The following is a 20,680-nucleotide window of genomic DNA, read 5'->3' as shown; positions in this document are numbered from 1 at the left end:
TCCATTACTATTTGAATTATTTAGAAATATAGAAGTAGAAAATAGAGTTTTTGTTTTTTCTCTTTGGGTACTAAGTTCTATGTAAGGTTATTGGATCAAGTTTGTTCTTACATTGCTTGGTTATTTTTTGTCTGACCTGTCAATTATTGAGAAAGATATGTTAAAATTCTCCCACTATGATGGTAGGTTTATTTTCTTCGTATAGTTTTGTTAAGATAGCCTTAAAATATTTAGTTAGAGGTATGCAATTCAAGAATTGTTATATCTTCTAAATCAGCAGTCCCCAACCTTTTTGGTACCAGGGACCAGTTTCTTGGAAGACAATTTTTGGTGGATGGGGATGGGATAGGAGAAGCTCAGGCAGTGATGTGAGTGATGGGGAGTGGCTGTAAATACAGATGAAGCTTTACTCACTCTCCTGCCACTCACCTTCTGCTGTGTGGCCTGGTTCCAAACATGCCACAAACCGGTCTATGGCTCAGGAGTTTGGGACTGCAGTCCTAGAAGACTTGGTAATTTAATCATTATGTAGTTATCATGCTTTATACTCAGTAGTGTCTTTTTTTTCTTCTCAGTATTGATTTGCGTAACACAGTAGTTCTCAGCTGTAGCTGTTTGGCTCCCAAGGGAATTTGGCTATGTCTGGTGACATTTTTTCATTGTCACTAATTGGAGGGATCTGGGGCGCTACTAGCATCTAGTGGATAGAGGCCAGTGTTGGTGCTGAACATCCTACAGTGCAAAGGGCAGCTTCTCACAACAAAGTATTAATATTACCCAGCCCCACATATCAATAGTGCCAATGTTGAGAAACCCTGGTATAACATTAATTTGGTACAGAAGAGATAAAGGAAAGAAGAATAGCATCCATTCAAAAAAGGAAGTATTTTCAAAACTAAAATATGTAAATGAGTCAAAAACAGGTAGAAAAGATACACTTAGAATCTAAGATGTGAAACAGTATTTTATATGTGCGTATATATGTAGGTAAGTAATCTATTTTAATATTTTTCTGGCATGTTATTTTCTGTACTTTTATTTTTAAACATTCTGTGTCTTTATGACTTAGGTATATTTGTTATAAATAACATGTAGCTTACAAATAACATATATCTCTTAAAATTTGATCTGACAGTCTCTTCTCTAAACTACTGTTATTAGCACATGTACACTTATTATAATTACAGATATATTTCTTTCATCTTATTTTTTAAAATTTTTATTTGTTGTCTTATGTATTTTGCTTGTATCAGGCATTTTGAGGTGTTACTAACCTAGAATCACTTTTGATTTTCCAGCTTGTGATTTCAGACATGAAGGGGTATAAATTTTAGCCCCAAACCTACATGAGGGCTAGGTTATACAAATTAGAACTATGAGACATTAGACTTTGTGATTATTCAATTACTGCTTTGATTTTTAGTTTCCTATTTGTTATTTAGCTGTAGTGACTTTTCCGAATTTCTTTTGAGCTCAATTATGCATATAAAAGAGTTCTTATTAATTTTAACAAGTTTCTTTCTGCACCTTTGGTAATTTGTAGCAAGTTAGTTGCTCTGCCTGTTATCAAGCACAGAAAATTTTTGTTTTTTCATTTTAGTAGATTTAGGGGGTAAAAGTTGAATTCCATTACATGTATAGCAGTGAAGTCTGGGTTTTTAGAGTGCCCATCACCCGAATACTGTACATTGTACCCTGTAGATAATTTTTCATCCTATACCCCTCCGAACCCCTCCCCCTCCATTTGAGTCTCCACTGTCCATTGTACCACTCTGTGTGTCATTGCGTAGCCATAGTTTAGCTCCCACTTATAAGTGAGAACATGCAGTATTTATTTTTCTGTTTCTGATTTATTTCACTTAGGATAATGGCCTCCAGTTCCATCCAAGTTGCTTCAAAAGACATTATTTCATTCTTTCTTATCACTGAGTAATGCTCCCTGATATATGCATACCACATTTTCTTTATCCACTTATCAGTTGATGGGTGCTTAGGTTGATTCCATATCTTTGTGACTGTGAGTTGTGCTGTGATAAACATATGAGCGCAGGTGTCTTTTCGGTATAATGATTTCTTTTCCTCTGGGTATATATCCATAATGGGATTGTAGGATTGAATGGTAGATCTACTTTTAGTTCTTTGAAGATTGAGAAATCTTCATACTGCTTTCCGTAGAAGTTGTACTAATTTACATTCCCACCAACAGCATATAAGTGTTCCCTTTTCACTGCATCCCTAACATCTATTGTTTTCTTTTTAATGAAGGCTATTCTAATTAAAGTAAGATAATATTTCATTGTGGTTTTAATTTGCATTTGTCTACTGACTAGTGATGTTGAACATTCTTCATAATGTTTTTTGGTCTTTGTAGGTCTTCTTTTGAAAAATGCCCATTTATGTCATTTGCCCACTTTTTAATGGAGTTGTTTTTTTCTTGCTGAGTTGTTTGAGTTCCTTGTAGATTCTGGATAGTACTCCTTTGTTGGACACAGTTTGAGAATACTTTCTCCCATTCTGTAGGTTGTCTATTGCTCTTTTAATTATTTCTTTTGCTGTGCAGAAGCTTTTTAGTTTAATTAAGTCCCATTTGTCTATTTTTGTTTTTGTTGAATTTGCTTTTGGTCTTTGCCTAGGCCAATGTCAAGAACAGTTTTTCCTAGATTTTCTTCTAGGATTTTTATTGTTTCAGGTCTTACATTTAAGTTTCTAGTACATCTTGAGTTAATTTTTATGTATTGTGAGAGATATGCAGTTTCAATCTTTTGCATGAGGCTATCCAATTTTCCCAGAACAATTTATTGAATACTATATCCTTTCTTCAGTGTATATTTTTGTCTGCTTTGTCAAAGATCAGTTGGTTATAGATATGTGGTTTTATTTCTGGGTTCTCTATTCTGTTCCATTGATCTATGCAGACACAGAAATTGATAGAACTGGTCCCTTGCCTCTGAAATAGGTTGAAAAAAAAAGATATAATTGGTCATAATATCCTTGGGTTCTCTTTTCTGGTTGGTGTAGATCCATTAGCTATCAGATATTACTTTACTATTCCTGCTGTACTTTACCTGAAAACTTCTAAATGGTCTATGTTATGGCCCCTCAAAGTACTCCCATGTCTCTTCCAGTTTCTTTCATAGTTTTCTTGTGTTTAACCCATTGTGTGCTACTATTGGGTGGTAACTTACAACTTACTTATTTTGCCTTTAATTGTGTTCTATTTAGTATTTATCTCAACCTTTTTAATGACTTTTACATTTGGAGTTATTAATTTTTTTGTTAGCATTCATCTTTTCTTAACTCATGGCTGCCTGTTTTACTTTATGACCCCATCCTTTTTTTTTTTTTTTTTCCTTTTCTTTTTTTAAAAATAGACAGGGTCTTGCTCTGTTGCCCAGGCTGGAGTGCAGTGGCATAATCACAGGTCACTGCAGGCTTGAACTCCTGGGCTCCAGCGATCCTCCCTCCTCAACCTCCTGGGTAGCTGGGACTATAGGCATGTGCCACCACACCCGGCTAATTTAAAAACAATTTTTTTTAGAGATGAGGTCTCACTATGTTCCCCAGGGTGGTCTCAAACTCCTGCCCTCGAATGATCCTCCTGCCTCAGCCTCCCAAAGTGCTGGTATCACTGTGCGCAGGGGCTTACATGGTGGCACAAATGGCCTCAAGAGGCCCTGAGAAAATGTGACCCTATTTCCTTATTTTTAAGTGAGAATAATAGCTTGGATAGTGGTTGCAAAGTGGAAATATATATGTGAAATATATATGCTTTATAAACTTTATAAACTGAGAAGTATGATCTAAATATTAAAGTATTTTTATTGTTGTATAATTGTAGTGGTTGTGTTATGACTCTAGTTAAGTCTGCTTTTGATTTTTAGGTTGTTCCATTGACCTGTTATGTATGGCAACAGTCATGTCATCAAGGCAATAGTAGAACACAAATTTCTGACACAAATGCACCAGAAACAACAGCTCAGTGGGGTTCTGGGGATGATCAGGTATGTCTTCTGTAACTGGCAAACATTTTCTTTAGATAAAAAGCATAAGAAATTCTGATTTAGCTGTGAAGAATAGAAAGAAGTAAATTGCTCTAATATTCTTGGGTTTGTTTTTTTTTTTTGAGACAAGGTCTCCCTCTGTCACCCAGGCTGGAGTGCAGTGGCACAATCATAGTCAGCTGTAACCTCAAACTCACGGGCTCAAGTGATCCTCCTGGCTCAGCCTCTGAGTAGCTAGGACTACAGGCAGATGCCACGACACCCAGCTAATTTTTTTTTTTTTATTTTTTGTAGAAATGGGGTCCCACTCTGTTGTCCAGGCTAGTCTTCTGAATTCTTGAACTCCTGAACTCCTGGCCTCAAGCAGTCCTCCCAACTTGGCTTCCCAAAGTGCCGGGATTACAAGCATGAGCCACTGTGCCCAGCCTAATATTCTGTTTTTCTAATAGATCTTCGTAACCTTTATGTAGAACAGCAATTCACTTTTTTTGGTCTCAGAACTCTTTATATTCTTAAAAAGTATTCTAAAGAGCTTTTGTTTATGTGGATTATCTATATAGATATTTAACATACAAGAAATAAAAACATTTAAAAACATTTATTTTAAAATTTATTTCAAAAGAACACACCCATTACATATTACCATAAGTAGTATATTTTAAAGTGAAAAATGACTATTTTCCGAAACCAAAAACAATTAATTGGAAGAGTAGCACTGTTTTACATCTTTGTAAATCTCTTTAACATCTGGCTTAACAGAAGCCAGTTGGTGCATTAGTCAGGGTTCTTTAGAGAAATAGAACCAATAGGATGCAGTCATATATATCTGTCTACATATAGATAGATGTATATCTTTGTCAATATTTATTATAAGGAATTGGTTTATGTGATTATGGAGGCTGAGAAGTCCCAAGATCTGCAAGCTGGAGACCCAGGAGAGCTGATGGTACAGTTACAGTTTGAGCCCAAAGATCTGAGAACCAGGACTGCCAGTGGTATAAATTCTGGTCTGAGTCTGAAAGCAGAAGAGCCTCCAGCTGGAAGGCCATCAGGCAGGGAGAGCAATTTCCCTCTTGTTCAGCCTTTTGTTCTATTTAGACCTTCGGTGTATGGGATCAGGCCCACCCACATTGGGAAGGGCAGTCTGCTTTACTTAGTCTCCAAATTCAAATGTCAGTTTCATCCAGATACACTCACATGGAGTGTATCTAAATAATGTGTATCTGCACACCCTAAATAATGTTTAATCAAATATCTGGGCATCCTGTGACCCAGTCGTTTTGACACATAAAATTTACCATGATAGCTGAATTCTCATATCTGCTTCTGCATTCAGTCTATTGAAATGTTTTTGGTTGAAGTATATGAAGACATTCTGGCCTTACATAAATAGGTAGTTAGAAAAAGGAGACTGTCATAGATTCCTTGAAAGGATGTCAGTGACCCTCAGGGGTCCCTGGACCACACTTTCAGAACCTTGTTCTAGAACATAGTCATTAACTTTGAAGAAATGCGAAAATCGTGAGCAGATAGGAAAAAGGCTCATATATGGTTATTGGAGGAAAAATGCAGCCTCACTTTTATGATGGTTAAATATTTGTAAGGTTGGTTATCTAATAACTTGGGTAGCATATTTCTTCTACCTTCAGTTTTCCTTAAATTGCAGTGGTTACCCATTAGATGTGAAATATGAAGGAAGGGAGATTTGCTGTTACTGAGGAAAAGGAATTAAGGGAAACCTTGACCAGAAAAAAGCACAGTAGTACACTGGGGCCATTAAATGGAGGAGAATTGTTTTGGGTGAAACTGTGCCCTTCAAATGATATGTTGAAGTCCTAATCCCCAGTACCTCAGAATGTGACCTTACTTGGAAATAGGGTGATTGCAGATACAATTATTTCAGTTAAAGTGAGGTCATATTGGAGTAGCATGGGCCCTCAATCCAATTTGGCTGGTGTACCTATATGATAGGAGAATGCCATGTGAAGAAAAAGACACACAAGGAGAGGATGGTCATGTGAGGATGGAGGCAGAGATTGGAGTTATGCTGCCATAAGACAAGGCTGCCTTAGAGGCTTCGGAGGGAGTACAACCCTGTCAACACCTTGATTTCAAACTTCTGGACTCTAGAACTATGAGAGAATAAATTTCTTTTGTTTTAAGTGACCTGGTTTGTGTCACTTTGTTATGGCAGCCCTAGGAAACTAATACAGGGATATATTCCTAAATAATTCAATATTCTCTGAGGGCATGTTTATGGTAGAGCATAGTCCAAAAATTGATATCTTCATTTTGTCCCCATCTTATAAAATACGAATCATGATGAATCCCAAAGCCTTTGTACCTGGGTTCCTCAGAATAGCTGGAACATTATGCAACTGTCTAATTCTCTTCTCTCTTTTTTTCCTTCTGATTACTCTGCTCATTATTTATCTGCGTTGCTGTCATCTGAGTTACCACTCTTTATTAATTGAAAACTACAGTTCTTGCTACAATGTCTTCCTCTCTTTATTTCTCTCATTTCAACTTATTAATACATTACCCATCCAATGCCTGAAGTTCTCAGGCCTTTGATCTAACCTCCAGCAATCTTTCCCTCCGTATCTCCTTTCAGCTTTCTCCTACTCCTCCATGGTCAGAGTTCAGACTTTGTCATTGCTAGCAACTTGAGTACAAATGTCTCATCTTCTCTTCCTTTACAGCTACTGCCCCGTTCAATATTCTGCTCCCTGACACAGTGAAATATAACAGTTGTCTACATTTTTGTTTCCATTTCCTGATATCCTACCCTTATTTTTTAAGAGTCAGGTTTATTGAGATATAAATTAAATATATCAAAATTCACTCTTTTAGGTGTACAGTTTGTTAAATGAGTTTTGACAAATATATATAGTCATGCAACCACCACCACATTTGAGATATACAACTTTGCCATCACCCCGAAAAAGTTCCCATGTGTCCCTTTGTAGTCAATTACTTCCCCCACCCCTAGTCCTTGGCAACTGCTGATCAGATTTTCTGTCTCTGTAGTTTTACCTTCTCAGAATAATACAGTGTATAAACTTTTGAATCTGACTTCTTTCACTTGGCACATGCTTTTGAGATTTATCTATGTTATTGCATGTATCAATAGTTTGTTCCACTTTAATTTTTATTGCTGAGTAGTATACCATTTATGTATGGGTTTTTGAGTAGGCATATGACTTCATTTCTTTTAAGTAAATACCTAGGAATGGGTTTCTTGGCTGATATGGTAATTGTGTGTTTAACACAGGAAAGTGCCAAATGTTTTCCAAAGTGGTTATACCATTTTGTATTCCCAGTAGTGTATGAGAGTTCCAGTTGTTCTGCACTCTTGTCAGCTCTTAGTACATCAGGTTTTTTTGTTTGTTTGTTTTAATATTAACCACTCTGGAAGGTATATTGTGGTGTCTCATTATGATTTTAATGTGCATTTCCCTGATAACTAATGATATTGAACATCTTTTTGTGTGCTTATTTGCCCTCCATGTTTCTTCATCAGTGAAAGATCTGTTTAAATCTCTTCTCCATTTTTTATGGCTATTTTATTTCATTTGTTGAGCTTTGAGAGTTCTTTATAGTTCTAGATGCAAGTCTTTTATCAAATGTCTTTTGAAAATATTTTCTCCCAGTCAATGGCTTGTCTGTGTATTCTCTTGTCTTTGAAGAGCAGAAGTTTTAATTTTGATGAAATTGATTTATTGATTTTATTTTTCCTTTTGTAGTTTGTACTTCTTGTGTCCTGTCTGAGAAATCTTCACTTAAGACTAGGTCACAGAGATTTTCTTCTAGACCAGTGTTTCTCAACCTTGGCACTATTGACATTTTAGGCTGAATAATTGTTAATTATAAGGGGCTATCCTGTGTATCATAAGATTTTTAACAGCATCCCTGGCCTCTTCTCACTAGATATATCCATAATACTTCCCCAAGTTGTAACCATCAAAAATGTTTCCTAACATTGTCAAATGTCCCAAGGTTGAGAGGAGAGGGGTGCCAAAATCTCCTTTAGCTGAGAACCACTGTTTCAGAAGTTTTATAGTTTTAGGTTTTACATTTATGTCTATGATCCATTTTGAGTTGGTTTTTGTATATGGTGTGAATATTTAATTGTTATTCCAGCACCATTTGCTATCTTTTTCTCTGGTGGATTTCTTGACATCTTTGTGAAAAATAAATTGGCATTGTATGTGTGGGTCTATTTCTGCACTCTCTGTTCCATTGATTTGTATGTCCATCCTCATGTCAACATTATACCCTTAATTACTATACTGTCTTAAAATCAGATAGTGTGATTTTTCTCACTTTGTTCCTCTTTTTAAAAATGATTTGTTCTAGATTCCTTGAATTTCTATATAAGTCTACAAGCATATAGAAATATAGTTGACTTTATATTGACCTTGTGTCCTTTGACCTTGCTAATCTTACTTACTAGTTTTAGTAGCTTTTTTGTAGATTCTTTAGGACTTTCTCTGTGGACAATTATATAAACTGTATTTTATTTTTTCCTTTTTAATGTATTTGCCTTATATTTCCTTTTTTTTTTTGTTTTTTTGCCTTATTACACTGGCTAGGATGTGCCTATTCTTCTACTCTATCTATATTGTGTTCTGATCATAACCCTGTGAAAGCAAGTGTTACCAGCAATATTTGTGGAGCTGAATACAGTGAATACTTTTCTGTCCTTATCTTAGGTATAATAAATGTATTTGACATTATTAAGTATCACATAACTTATTAACATCATTTCCTTTCTTGGCTTTTCCTGGTTTTCTTTCTACTCCTCTGGCTATTCTCTCTCAGTATCTTTTGCTGCTTTATTTTTGTCTGTTAAACCTCAAAATCAAAATTTGTAAGCCATGGGCCTGAGTATGACTCAAATGTGTTTGCAAAAACTTATTTTTTTGGTACAATGTTTAAAAAATTTTGAAATAAAATAATTTAAAGTGAGCATGCACTGCATACTTAGCTGTAGGTCTAATTACTCTCTAAGTCCAGGACAGAGTCCACTCTCTCTCTCTCTCTTTTTTTTTAAAGAGACAGGGTCTTGCTCTGTCGGGCTAGAGTGCAGTGGCATCATCATTGGTCTCACTGCAGCCTCAAACTCCTGGGCTCAAGTGATCCTTCTGCCTCAGCTTCCTGAATAGCTGAAACTACAGGTGTGCACCACCATGCCCAGCTAATTTTTTATTTTTTATTTTATATAGAGATGGTGTCTCACTGTGTTGTCCAGGTTGATCTTGAACTCCTGGGCTCAAGTGATCTTCCTACCTCGGCCTCCCAAAGTGCTGGGATTATAGGTGTGAGCCACTGTGCCTGGCCCAGATTCCTTCATTTGTCCCTCCTCTCTGGCCCCCTATACACATTTGAGTTTTTGACTGCTGCTCCAAATGTTGAAATGTTTTTGATTCTCATCTAGATCCAGGGCTTTAAATATATCTGTATATTGGTAAATTGCAAATTTGTATCTCCAACATTTACTTCTCCCTCAAAATTGTTTTTCTGAATACTTATTTGTTATCCCTACTCACATCTTTCAAAAATATTTAGAGATTTGTTGGCATTTTTATATTGATTTAAAAGGTATAACACAGAGAATCTTTGTGTGATAGAAACATAGGAACAAAATGCATGATGCAGAAAGAATAGGAATGTTGAACAGAGGTTATTTTAAAATTCATTTTATAATATGGGAAATTATAAGAATATGTTTACATGGGGAGAAGAATGATTTAGTAATGAGAGAAAAATGAAGGAAAGTGGGAGAATTACATATAGGAGGGAAAACATTGAAAAAAATGAAATGAGATGGAAAGGCCTTTAAGAGTTAGACTTTTTAAAAACATTTTTTTAAGAGACAGAGTCTTGCTCTGTTGCCCAGGTTGGAGTACAGTAGCATGATCATAGCTCACTTAAGTCTCAAATTACTGGCATCAAGTGATCCTCCTGCCTTGGCCTCCCAAAGTGCTGGGATTACAGGGTGAGCCACTGCACCTGGTCTGAGAGACCTTTTTTTAAAAGTCGTAAGGTAGAAATCTGATAGTGGTGTTGTAGATCACCAAATGGTGATAGGGAGACAGTGGAGTTCCTGTCCACTGCTGTATACTGATTGAAGTAGGAGATGAGGTCATCAGTTGAAAATGAAGGATAGTTTAATAGCTCTGAGGAGAGAGAAAGTATAACATAATCATTTTAGAGAGTCAGCTCACCAGGAAAATGTAGGATTTCCAGGCAATACTGAGTGCCCTTGAGGTTTAATGTCATCAATTTAAAGGAAAACCAGTCAGTTGGGGTGTATGATTTCTCCAGCAACACGCTGCTGTTGAATTCAGGCAGGAAGAAGGTTTAACCAGCATTAACTTTTACCTGGCAAACAGAGTAATGGGAGAAAAATGCAAGAAAGTTAAGGATGTTTGCAAGGTGGTGATTATAAGGAGGACTGTGAACTCTCAGAGGAATGAAGACGGATATACAAATAAGAAAGGAATGATGAAAATTGTAAATGTGACAGGATAGTTGTCTTCATGTGCCGGGAACGTGGCTAGTGTTCCCGCAAAAAACCGGGTCCCTTTGGTAGAGTTGCAAGGGATAAGAAAATAATAGAGAGAAATGGAAAATGGAAGAAATAAAAGAATACACTGAGACGAAGATATAGTTTTATAAGTTTATAAAGATTATAGGCAAAGCGGGAGCTCAGGGGGCTTAGACCTCTCCTGGGTCTCAAAAGCCCTGAATGAGGTCTTACATGGTAACTTATAGGAAATAGTGAATAATTGCCAGGGGTAACAGATTTACATAATAGCAGGTAGTTCCTCTCAGGTTAACAGATTTTTTTTTTTTTTTTTTTTTTTTTTTTGAGACAGAGTCTCACTGTGTTGCCTGGACTAGAGTGCCGTGGCGTCAGCCTAGCTCACAGCAACCTCAAACTCCTGGGCTCAAGCGATCCTACTGCCTCAGCCTCCCGAGTAGCTGGGACTACAGGCATGCGCCACCATGCCCGGCTAATTTTTTTTTTTCTATATATTTTTAGTTGTCTGATTAATTTCTTTCTATTTTTAGTAGAGACGGGGTCTCGCTCTTGCTCAGGGTGGTTTCGAACTCCTGAGCTCAAACAATCTGCCCGCCTTGGCCTCTCAGAGAGCTAGGATTACAGGCGTGAGCCACCGTGCCCGGCCTAAAATATAGTTAATATTGTGAAAAATATAGAAAGAACAACTTTACATTTTCCAAACTTTAATAAGAATGTCATTAAATAGGAAGCTATATGCTACATCAGTGAACATTTTAATCTAAATGTTAATATGTATTGTAACTCAGCTAATGACTTAGCATGTTTTCCTTTAAAATTATTGTTTCAGAGAATAGAATCTTGGCATTGTCTTCTTCAAGGAATGGACTCTTCCCTACCCTTGGCTACACCTCAGACCGAGTTTAGTGCAACAGCGGAAGGAACTGAAGTGACAGACTTCCCCTCTGTGGAGGAGGGTGTATTGACCCAATCATATCAAGTAAAGGAACCCAACAGAGATCTCTTATGTTCTCCATTGTTAGGTAATGCCTCCTTATTTTTAACTAGTAGTAATACCTCATATTTATAAAACAGTTTTTAGGGACTGCGAGTCCTGTAACTAAATACTTTTTGAGTTGAGGAGCTCTGTAGAACCATACTCAAAGGGATGGGCTTATTTCTGGTTTTTCACACTGGCCAGCTGGTCTAGTTATATTAAATGTGCCCCTTATTTCATCATGTCCTATTGCTCATAGAAGGCAGAAAAGTGATAACTTCCTCTCTAGTGGGTGTGCCTTCTCAGTCCTGAATTTGGAGTCCAGACTCCAAGATCCCTAGAAAACAAACAAAAAACAAATGTTCACATTTACCTCATTTGGTTCTTAGAATTAATTAAAGCATATGTTATTATCCCCAGCTTTCACACCAAAAAATTGAGGTAAAGAGGTTGAGTGAGGTCGATCTTAACTGCTTTCCTCTGTTTAGTGTAGAACTGATTTGTTAGCTCTTTACAAAAGATAAACTTTAAGTACTTTTCAAATCATCAAGGGATTCAGTCATGAAGATGGTTTTATGGTTTTGTAGAGAAGCAAATTAATTCACAAGTTCTTTTCAAACATAAGCCATTGCTATCCAAATCAAGATATTAGTGCCAACGTGTTCTATGATGTGGATCCTTAAAGTCAATTTTAGGTCGACATTTTAAGAAAGATGTTAACAAAATTAAAGTACCTTTGTGGGAAGAGATGATTATGATAGTAGATGAAAGAGAAGACCTTGCTATGATGAGATATTTAAAGGGCTGCCATGCTAAAGAGGAAGCAACTTATTTCTTATTCATTCATTTAGGTAATAAATATCTAAGTACCTACTATGTGTTTGATGCTAGGGATATAGATGAAAGCTACCTCCTCTTCTGGGAAGACAATCCAGTAAACAGAAAATAACAGTATCACGGAATGAGTGTGGTCTAGAGCAAGAGTCTGCAAACTACAATGGACAGGCCAAAGCTTGGTTTTTGCATTTTTAAAGAATTGTAAAAACAAACAAAAGAAGTATATGCAACAGTTTATATATGACCGACAAAACCTGAAATATTTGCTATCTGTCCCTTAACAAAGAATATTTGCTAACTCCTAGTCTAGAGGTTAAAATGAGTATATAACTTATAGAGAGGCTGTTTTTCAACTTGATCTAAGAAACAGCTTTCTAATAGAGCCATTTAATAGTGGAAAAGCCTATATAACAACAACAAAAGGTGAGCTTTATGTTACTGTGAGATGTCAAGCAAAATTCTGTAGTAGAAGGATTTCAGCACTGGGTAAGAGACTGTATGATGTGACCTCTGAAGTGTTTTCTAATGTAAAGTTTTATAACTCTAGCTTCTCCCCTACTATAGGTAAAGTAGAACATTTTAAATTATTGGAGCAAATCCAATAATTTAGAGAAAATTCCATCATGCTGTTTTATTATGCATAAGTACCGTCATTGTGGTATTTAGGCTGTCACCAATGGCAAATGTCATGATGATGACTGGTGCCAGAATGGTTAAATACCTCAGAAAAGAGGGATCCAAGCTGTTAACAGCTGTCCAAATGTGAGGACATAAGCAGTTGAAAGTTGTAAGAAAAAGGCATTGCCAGTAACATATACAGCCTTCCCGCTATGCAAATACACGCATATCCATCCTCTACAGCAGCAGTCCCCATCCTTTTTGGCACCAGGGACCAGTTTCATGGAAGAGAATTTTTCCATGGATAGGGGCGGGTTTTGGGGGACTGCGGGGCAGGGGGTGGCGCTGGGCTCAGGCAGGATGTGTGGCTCAGTACCTAGGGGATTGGGGACCTCAGCTCTATAGTTTTGGCCTGCTCCTTTAGCAGATACATTTTCCCATTTATTAATACCTGTTCTAACTCTCCAGTTGCACTTTGAAATATTCTTAAATATTTAAGGAGATGCTGAAATGCTGCCTACTTATTACTTACTATTCTTTAGTTATACCTAAATAGTTATTTCAGATAATAAGGATTTCTGTAGGTTCCTGCACCTGGTTAGGGATAACTCTAATTTTTTTTAGAAAAGTCTCTCAAATTCTTTAAATACTTAGTCTATAGTTAATCGGTACTAGTAAATTTGCCATACTTGCCCATGAGTCCCCCTTGTAGCATTAGCCTTAGTGTATATGGGGACTGTTAAAAACTCTTCATGATTCTCGGTGGGCGAAGGACTATTATGAAGATTTAAGACTGATTCTCTAAGCTGAGGCCAAAGAGGAACCATACCAATTGTTCCTTGGTGGTAATGGTTGTCTATCAGTTTCTCATTTTTAATTCATTCAATAAATGAATCTATTTCAGGTACCTACTAAGTGTAGCAGGTACTTTGCTAGGAATTGAGGATATAACTGTTAGTAAAGCAGACATGGAGTTGACAATTTAGATGGGAAGCAGATAGACCAAAGATTAAAACAAGAGTGTGATGAATAATGATAGGTAAGGTGAGAAGGGTGTATGAGAGCAGCAGGTGAAAGGCAGAAGATACCGTAGTGAGCTTTGCGAACCCTTGGTTTGTAGTAATTTCAGGGGGAACAGTGATGAGAAAGTGGAGTCCTCACTTTCTACACAGTATTATAGGCATTTTGAAATCAAGAAACTGTACTGTAGCAATCAGTATTACAGTCATATTGAAAAAGCAATTTAGTTTTAGCAAAACATCACCCATCAAGTTAAATTAATTTTAAATATAATGCTATTGATTTTATGATAATTTTTGTTTCAATAGAAACAAATAGTATTTTTCCTCACTTATAAGTATACTAATACTTCTCTTTCAAGGTTGTCGTGAGAGTTTAAATGAAATATTGTATGTTAAGTGCCTGGACCTTAGGCTTTCAGTAATTGGTAGCTGCTACTGCTGCTGTTATGTTATTATTCTAATGCTTGTGCGTACTTCCAGATGGCAACTTGTTTAGATGCTTTAAAATACTACTTGAGTAAGCTAAATAATTGATTTTCAGCATTACTCAGCATTTTTGTATTTGAAACTTTACAGTCATACAAGATAGCTTTGCTTCTCCTGATTTGCCTTTGCTGACATGTCCGACACAAGACCAAGAGTTTGGGTCTGACTCCTTATTTCACCAAAGCGAACTAGGCTTTGCACCTCTGAGGTAGGATGGTTTATTTGCACGTAACCTTTCTGCTCTTTCTTTTCTTATTCTGTTAGTAATATTAGTGACTTCAGGCTAATGTGGGACTTTGGGGTGGGGATTAGATGTTCTTGGCACATGCTCTGAAGGAAATAAGGCCCTAAATTAAGACTTGATACCCTTTTGCTATATATTACTTTCTAATTACTTTTGTGAAAAGTGATCTATACATATTAGATCATCAACCAATGATTGAGTTAGTATTGTATTTTGGGAGTAGATCATTTCTTGAGTGGTTTTCAAGAGCATAATGAATGACTAGCAAAACAGTTGATGCAGGTTAAATGAGTATTAAATCATGGTAGGTGATAAACTAAACATTTAAAATAGTAAAGTTTAAAAGACTATTTTGAATTTTTCATTTAAAGAATCATTTTTTTTGGCATTATGAAAATCAGATTCTTTTGTCTGTTGTTTTGGGAGAAGCCTGAGATAATTATCAGGGTCACAGGATGGTAGTTCACCTTCTGGTTAAAAATCTGCTTTGTCCCATCATTAACCACCTTAAGGGAATTTGAAATTAGGAGATCTTTTCTTTTTCAACACATTTTTCAAATAAACTTGATTTCGGTGACATATCAGTTTTATGTTTTTGTGTTAGTACTAAATGTTTTTAATGTGTTATGTATTTTTAACTATATATTTTCAGGGGAATTCCTGATAGATCTGAAGACACCGAATGGCTTTCTCGACCATCGGAAGTTAGTGAAGCTTTATTCCAGGCTACCTCAGAAGTAACTTCAGACTTAACTAACAGTTGCTTTAGTGTATCTCAGCACACACTTACAGGTAGCGCAGCTGTTGGGTCTCAGCACTCTTTTTTACCCTCTGAACAAGGGAATAATGAAGAGGCTATTTCATCTGGTACTGTTGATGAACCGAAAACCCCCAAAGTCTCTGATAGTTATGGTTCTCCTTGTTCATATATGTCATGGAAGACACGAAAAGATACACAGCAGCCAGAAAGCAATTTGACCAATAAAGATGAAGTTTCGGTTTCAACTTCATCTGATATAACTGATGGAAACATAGATACTAACAGAAGCAATAATTTTGATGCTTCTTGTTCATATGCACAGTACTGGACACAGGGAGTTTTACAGCAGGGAGAAACATATTTAACCAGCAAGGACCATGATTCTTTTTCCGATTCATCTGACACAGTTGATGACAATAAAATTCCCCAGGAAAGTAACAATTTTAGTGTTCCCTTTTCCTGTGTGCCATGGAACAACGAGGAAACTCCACACCATCCAGAAACATGTGCAATCAGTAAGGACTGTGTTTCTCCTCCACACGAAGTTGCTCCTCATCATGGTAATAAAATGTCATATTCTTTCTTGCGATGTTTGTTAGAAAGAAGAGGAAAAGGGGTTCCCTCGACGTATGATAGTCATTATTTTAAGAGTGTTTGTTTAAGAACTCCAGCTGGGAATGAGGCGAAACAACAGATGGATTCTTTGGAGGGTTATGAAAAAGATGAAGAAAGTCTGCTGGAGGAATTATCTCAATGCTTTGAACAAACAGAGACTAAAAATAAGTTAGTATCTTCAGAGGTGCAACCCAGATCCTCACAAATGCAGTATATTGGGAATGTTGTAGTTCCTGATAATTCTGTAAAAGTTTCAGAAGCACATATACTCTCCAGGGGACAGGATATCTCTAAAGTGGAGCCTTCTGCTGGTCCTCTTCAAACTGTTAAATCCCATTTGGATGAGACATCAGAACAACTGTATTTTCAAGAGGAAGGAAAACAAAAGGCAACCTCTGTTTTTGGTGAGAAAAATGTTGATGCTACTGAAAATGTAGCCTTTGAGGCAGTTATTGCCTCTATTGAGCCTTCCAAGAAAGAGAGTACAGTAAATGAAATCCAAACTGACATCAATAAATCTTTAACGAATGACAGCCAAGAGAGAGAACCAAAAAATTCATATCTTTCCCCATTAAATTATAATGATGAAAACTCTTTCTTTGATAAGCTTAAGCATCCACGCTATCAATCTACTCCTGGGGTATTTGAGCCAGAAACTTCAAAACCATTGTTACATAAAAAAGATGATGATTATAGCTCCCTATACCAGCATCCAAATTTAAAATCACCCCCTAATGCTCCTCAGGAAATGTTCATTAAGCCACTTCCTGTTATTCCAGAGCTTAAGTCGTCTGCTTCTTTAAGTGAAAAATCTTACAACCAGGCTGTTGGTCTTGGCAAAACACAGTCAGCTTTATTTCAGTGTGATATAAACAATGAACCATTTCTTCCCATTGGGAAGATAAAGTCTGTTCCTGCTCTTGACCTTGCAGAGAAGGTAGGATCTTCAAACATTAATTATTATATGAAAGTATCGACTTCAGATTCTTTGGTTTTACAAGATTTAAAGCAGCCAACCTTTGGAGAAGTTGCAGATTCCTCAAACTATAATTTGGGTAAGGATGTTAACTCTAGTAATGCCATTGAAAGTCCACCTATAGCTGTAGGAAGCAGCTTTTCAGCAAACTTGGTGGCATATGATGCAGAATCACAAGGTGCTTTACCACCGACCAGTGATGCATCAATTGCATTTGGCCAAGAGACAATGCTGAAAGCTGATGCAGGCCATGGTGAAATTCCTCGGCCTGTGGGAACTGAGTTCGGTTTTACTATACATACAATTATGCAGAATGACTCCTATTTTGTAGAGGGCCTGCAGGGGAAGACTGAGTCTGACGTCATTACTTCAGATGCTGCTGCTGAAAGCTGTAGCCATTATGAAAATGCTGTTGTGTGCGGTGAGAGAGTTACTGAACTACAAAGAAAGGTGAGACACAATAAAATGATGGTTGTAGGAAACATGGTCTTTTCCGGTATTGTTTTAGGAAATGGCATTGTTTGTTTTTATGTTACTTTTTACTATTTCCCAGACACATGACCAATGTGACTTGACTGGTGATTACATTGAGCTAGCAGCTTTAGAAAATTTGCTTGATGATCTAGAGATGTGTGATAGCTCCCTGCACTGGCAACCTACTTTACAAATACCATCTGAAAAGGAGAGCAATTTTGAAAAGCCTGTAAGTTTTTCTGTTTGACATTTCTTATGGATGGGGAAAGGAATGTTTTAGCCAGAAAACGGTAATGAAAGTAAAGGGCCCATTTATATTCTCTGATACCAACTTGTGACTTGTAACTTGGTCTCCATCTGATATTTGAGAATATGCTCCATTAATCTGTTAAAGATTGGCATAAAAGAAGCATTTATGTTTTGTAGACCATAAGACTTAGTTCTGTGGTGTCTTGGAAAAGACCGTCCTTTAGAGCTCTCAGGCCTTTTATCTTGAGGCACCCTAATTCTTCCCAGTTGTGCCAGCAAAAGTCTTTGGGATGGTGTTAAGATTAGACTCATTCGTGGGGACATTCCGATGATTGTGCCTTCTGTTTTTTTTTTTTTATTTACCCCTCTGGTTTTCAGTGTTCAAACCTTGGAATAGGCCTTGGGATATTCAAGTGTTTCTATTTAGCAGATCTTGAAAGATTTGACTTCAGGTGTTTGCCCAAGAAGAATATAAAGTGCATAATATCCAAACTGGCTAGTGTCCCCAAAAGGAACTAACAACCCCCTGCCCAAATGAGCAACATACTCATGTCTTTACACATTCTCTACCTCTCTCATTATTATCATTGTGTGTGTGTGTGTACTAGAAAATGGTAACTTTGGGTGTTATAAAAATTCTGTGTCAACCTTTCTGTTGTACAAGGCTTTATTTGCCTGGATCCTTGAGTCCCTTGGCCGTAATGTTCCTCTGGACCCATTGCACACATCCTCTTTGTCTAAAACTGTCAGTTCCAAGGTGGGCCCCACTTCCTTATATCCTTATATCCTGTTAATCATTAAATATAGTTAGATAATATAGGTGATGTGCTTAATGTTACTTCTCTTTTCCTGTTTTCCTGTGTATAAGATTGGTATGTCATTGTAAAGCTACTAGTTTGGGTTACAACCATATTTAGATCTTTAGGTTCAGACAGTTGATAAGAGAAAATGAAATTTTTCTTTTGTTTATAATTTGTTGAATTTATGGAAAAAATTTAACATAGAGAACTATTAGATTAATTTTATTTTTTTAAGTATTCTAAAGGAGGCATTGTTTACTTCTAATTTTAATCTGATAACAATGTGGATTAAAATGAGAGTTAACACTCTGTGCTCAAATACTATGCTATGAGGTATACATATATACATCAATTTATTTAGTCCGACAGTCAGTCCTAGCAAGTAGAATCATTGGAGATCATTATCATCATCATTTTACAATCGATACTTAGAGAATTAAGGGACTTGCTCATGCTTAGTCAGCAAATAGGGGAATCAGTGTTTGAAACTAACCTTATTTGTGTACTTAAATACTCTATACCATAAACTGCCTCCCTGTTTAACTACTCTTGGTGAAATGAAGATCAAGATTTTACATTATTTTGGCAAGAGTGAAGGTTTTGAAGGCTATTGCTTAAAGTCGGTTTCAATAAGAATGAGAAATGAAATATCAATTTTTAGAGAGTTCTAATTTTTAAATACTACTTTTGTGACTTACATCAACTTTTCATGTAGATAAAATATATTTTAAAAACGAAGATACATACTCAGTTAATGTGCTGAGATTAATTTTGATCACTATTCCAAATTTTATCTGCCCTTAAATGTAGCCTTAAGTATGTTCTTACAATCTAGGGAAGATGCCGTTCCCTATATTGTTCTTCACTCTTAGCTACATTCTGTGGTCTAGGAGTTAATGTCAATACTAGAGAAATAAGGAGCCAGAAATGGTAGTCATTTTTCTGCATGGCTTTCTCTCAGAGTGCTTGCCTACTCCTTGGTTTCTTCCTTATTCTCCTCACCTATGTCACAGAAGAGTTATTCATACTTACTTGGCTCACTTTTATATCTGTCTACCCATCATTTTTCTAGATGATTATTTGGTTATGCTCTTATGTCTGGTGCATTTTGGAGCTGTGAAAAAAGCATAGAGATTTGGAGTCAAAATCCAGTTCAGTTACTTTGTTAGCCTTGTGTCTTGAGCAAATGACTTTGGACGAACACTTTCCTCATCTATATAAAAAATAGGAATGGTAATAATCAACCTCAAACATTTTTATATTGAGTGAGGTAAGGTATAGCACTTATATAGTGCCTAGCTATTAGTTCCCTTCACTTTACTGAAACTAGGCTGCTAGACTCTAATGGGTGGTTTCATACTTTCTGTCATTATTTTGTTTTTCTTTCTTTCTTCTTTTTCTTGGTAGCAGCATATAATAAAATACTATTCTAGTACCCCTTATTTTGACCATTTACCTCTAAAAATTATTTAAGGTTTAAGCCTTAGATTTCTCACTCCCGTACCCCACACCTAGTTTCCTGTCAAGGCTTAAATGTTAATCTCTGTGTGGAGGATTATCACCTCTGTTTTTAGATCCTAATGTTTGTCCTTATGGTATCTTGCATGAAGTTTTCTTATGAACATTGTTGTCACCTCACATTCAACTTACCTATATCAAAATAACTCATGTTTTTCCTAAAATCAGACTGACTTGTAGATTTCTGAGTTCTTAGGAGAAATGTTAGCATTTTTCTAGTTTCTTAGTCATCTTTGATTCTTCATTATTGATGAAAAAAAATTGGGAGATAAACTAATCTTGATTTTTTTTCTCCTGGTTCCTCCCATTTTCAATTAGTAATGAAAGTCTGTCAAACTCTTAAATATTTCTTGTCTTTTTCATTATACATTTTCTTTGTATTACCTACTCTAATAGTTCTATATTTTGAAGCTTCGATATAATGAAATTTTATTAAAGTCGAGATTGTAATAGAAGCTTTTTTCTTTCTACATTTAGAAGCCATGAGGAAAAATTGCTATTAAACACACATACTTTCTCTCACAAGTATCTTTTTTTGTTTTTTTTTTTTTTTT

The 20,680-nt window shown here is 36.3% G+C and overlaps 1 protein-coding gene across 1 annotated transcript in view; it reads left to right on the top strand.

The window, feature by feature from the left end:
* The window catches only part of ALMS1 (Alstrom syndrome protein 1), a 172,005-nt gene that overhangs the window by 15,366 nt on the left and 135,959 nt on the right, over positions 1-20,680 (top strand). The window contains exons 2-8 of the mRNA XM_012646415.1: positions 3,882-4,001; positions 11,381-11,573; positions 14,581-14,698; positions 15,387-15,862; positions 17,417-17,535; positions 17,639-17,788; positions 18,677-18,680. Of these exons, the coding sequence (XP_012501869.1) occupies positions 3,882-4,001; positions 11,381-11,573; positions 14,581-14,698; positions 15,387-15,862; positions 17,417-17,535; positions 17,639-17,788; positions 18,677-18,680 (1,180 nt within the window). The remainder of the gene's footprint in view (positions 1-3,881; positions 4,002-11,380; positions 11,574-14,580; positions 14,699-15,386; positions 15,863-17,416; positions 17,536-17,638; positions 17,789-18,676; positions 18,681-20,680) is intronic.

This window comes from Propithecus coquereli, unplaced genomic scaffold, assembly GCF_000956105.1.
Source record: "Propithecus coquereli isolate 6110/MARCELLA unplaced genomic scaffold, Pcoq_1.0 Scaffold243, whole genome shotgun sequence".
NCBI lineage: Eukaryota > Metazoa > Chordata > Mammalia > Primates > Indriidae > Propithecus > Propithecus coquereli.
This window is presented reverse-complemented; position numbering and strand designations above follow the sequence as displayed.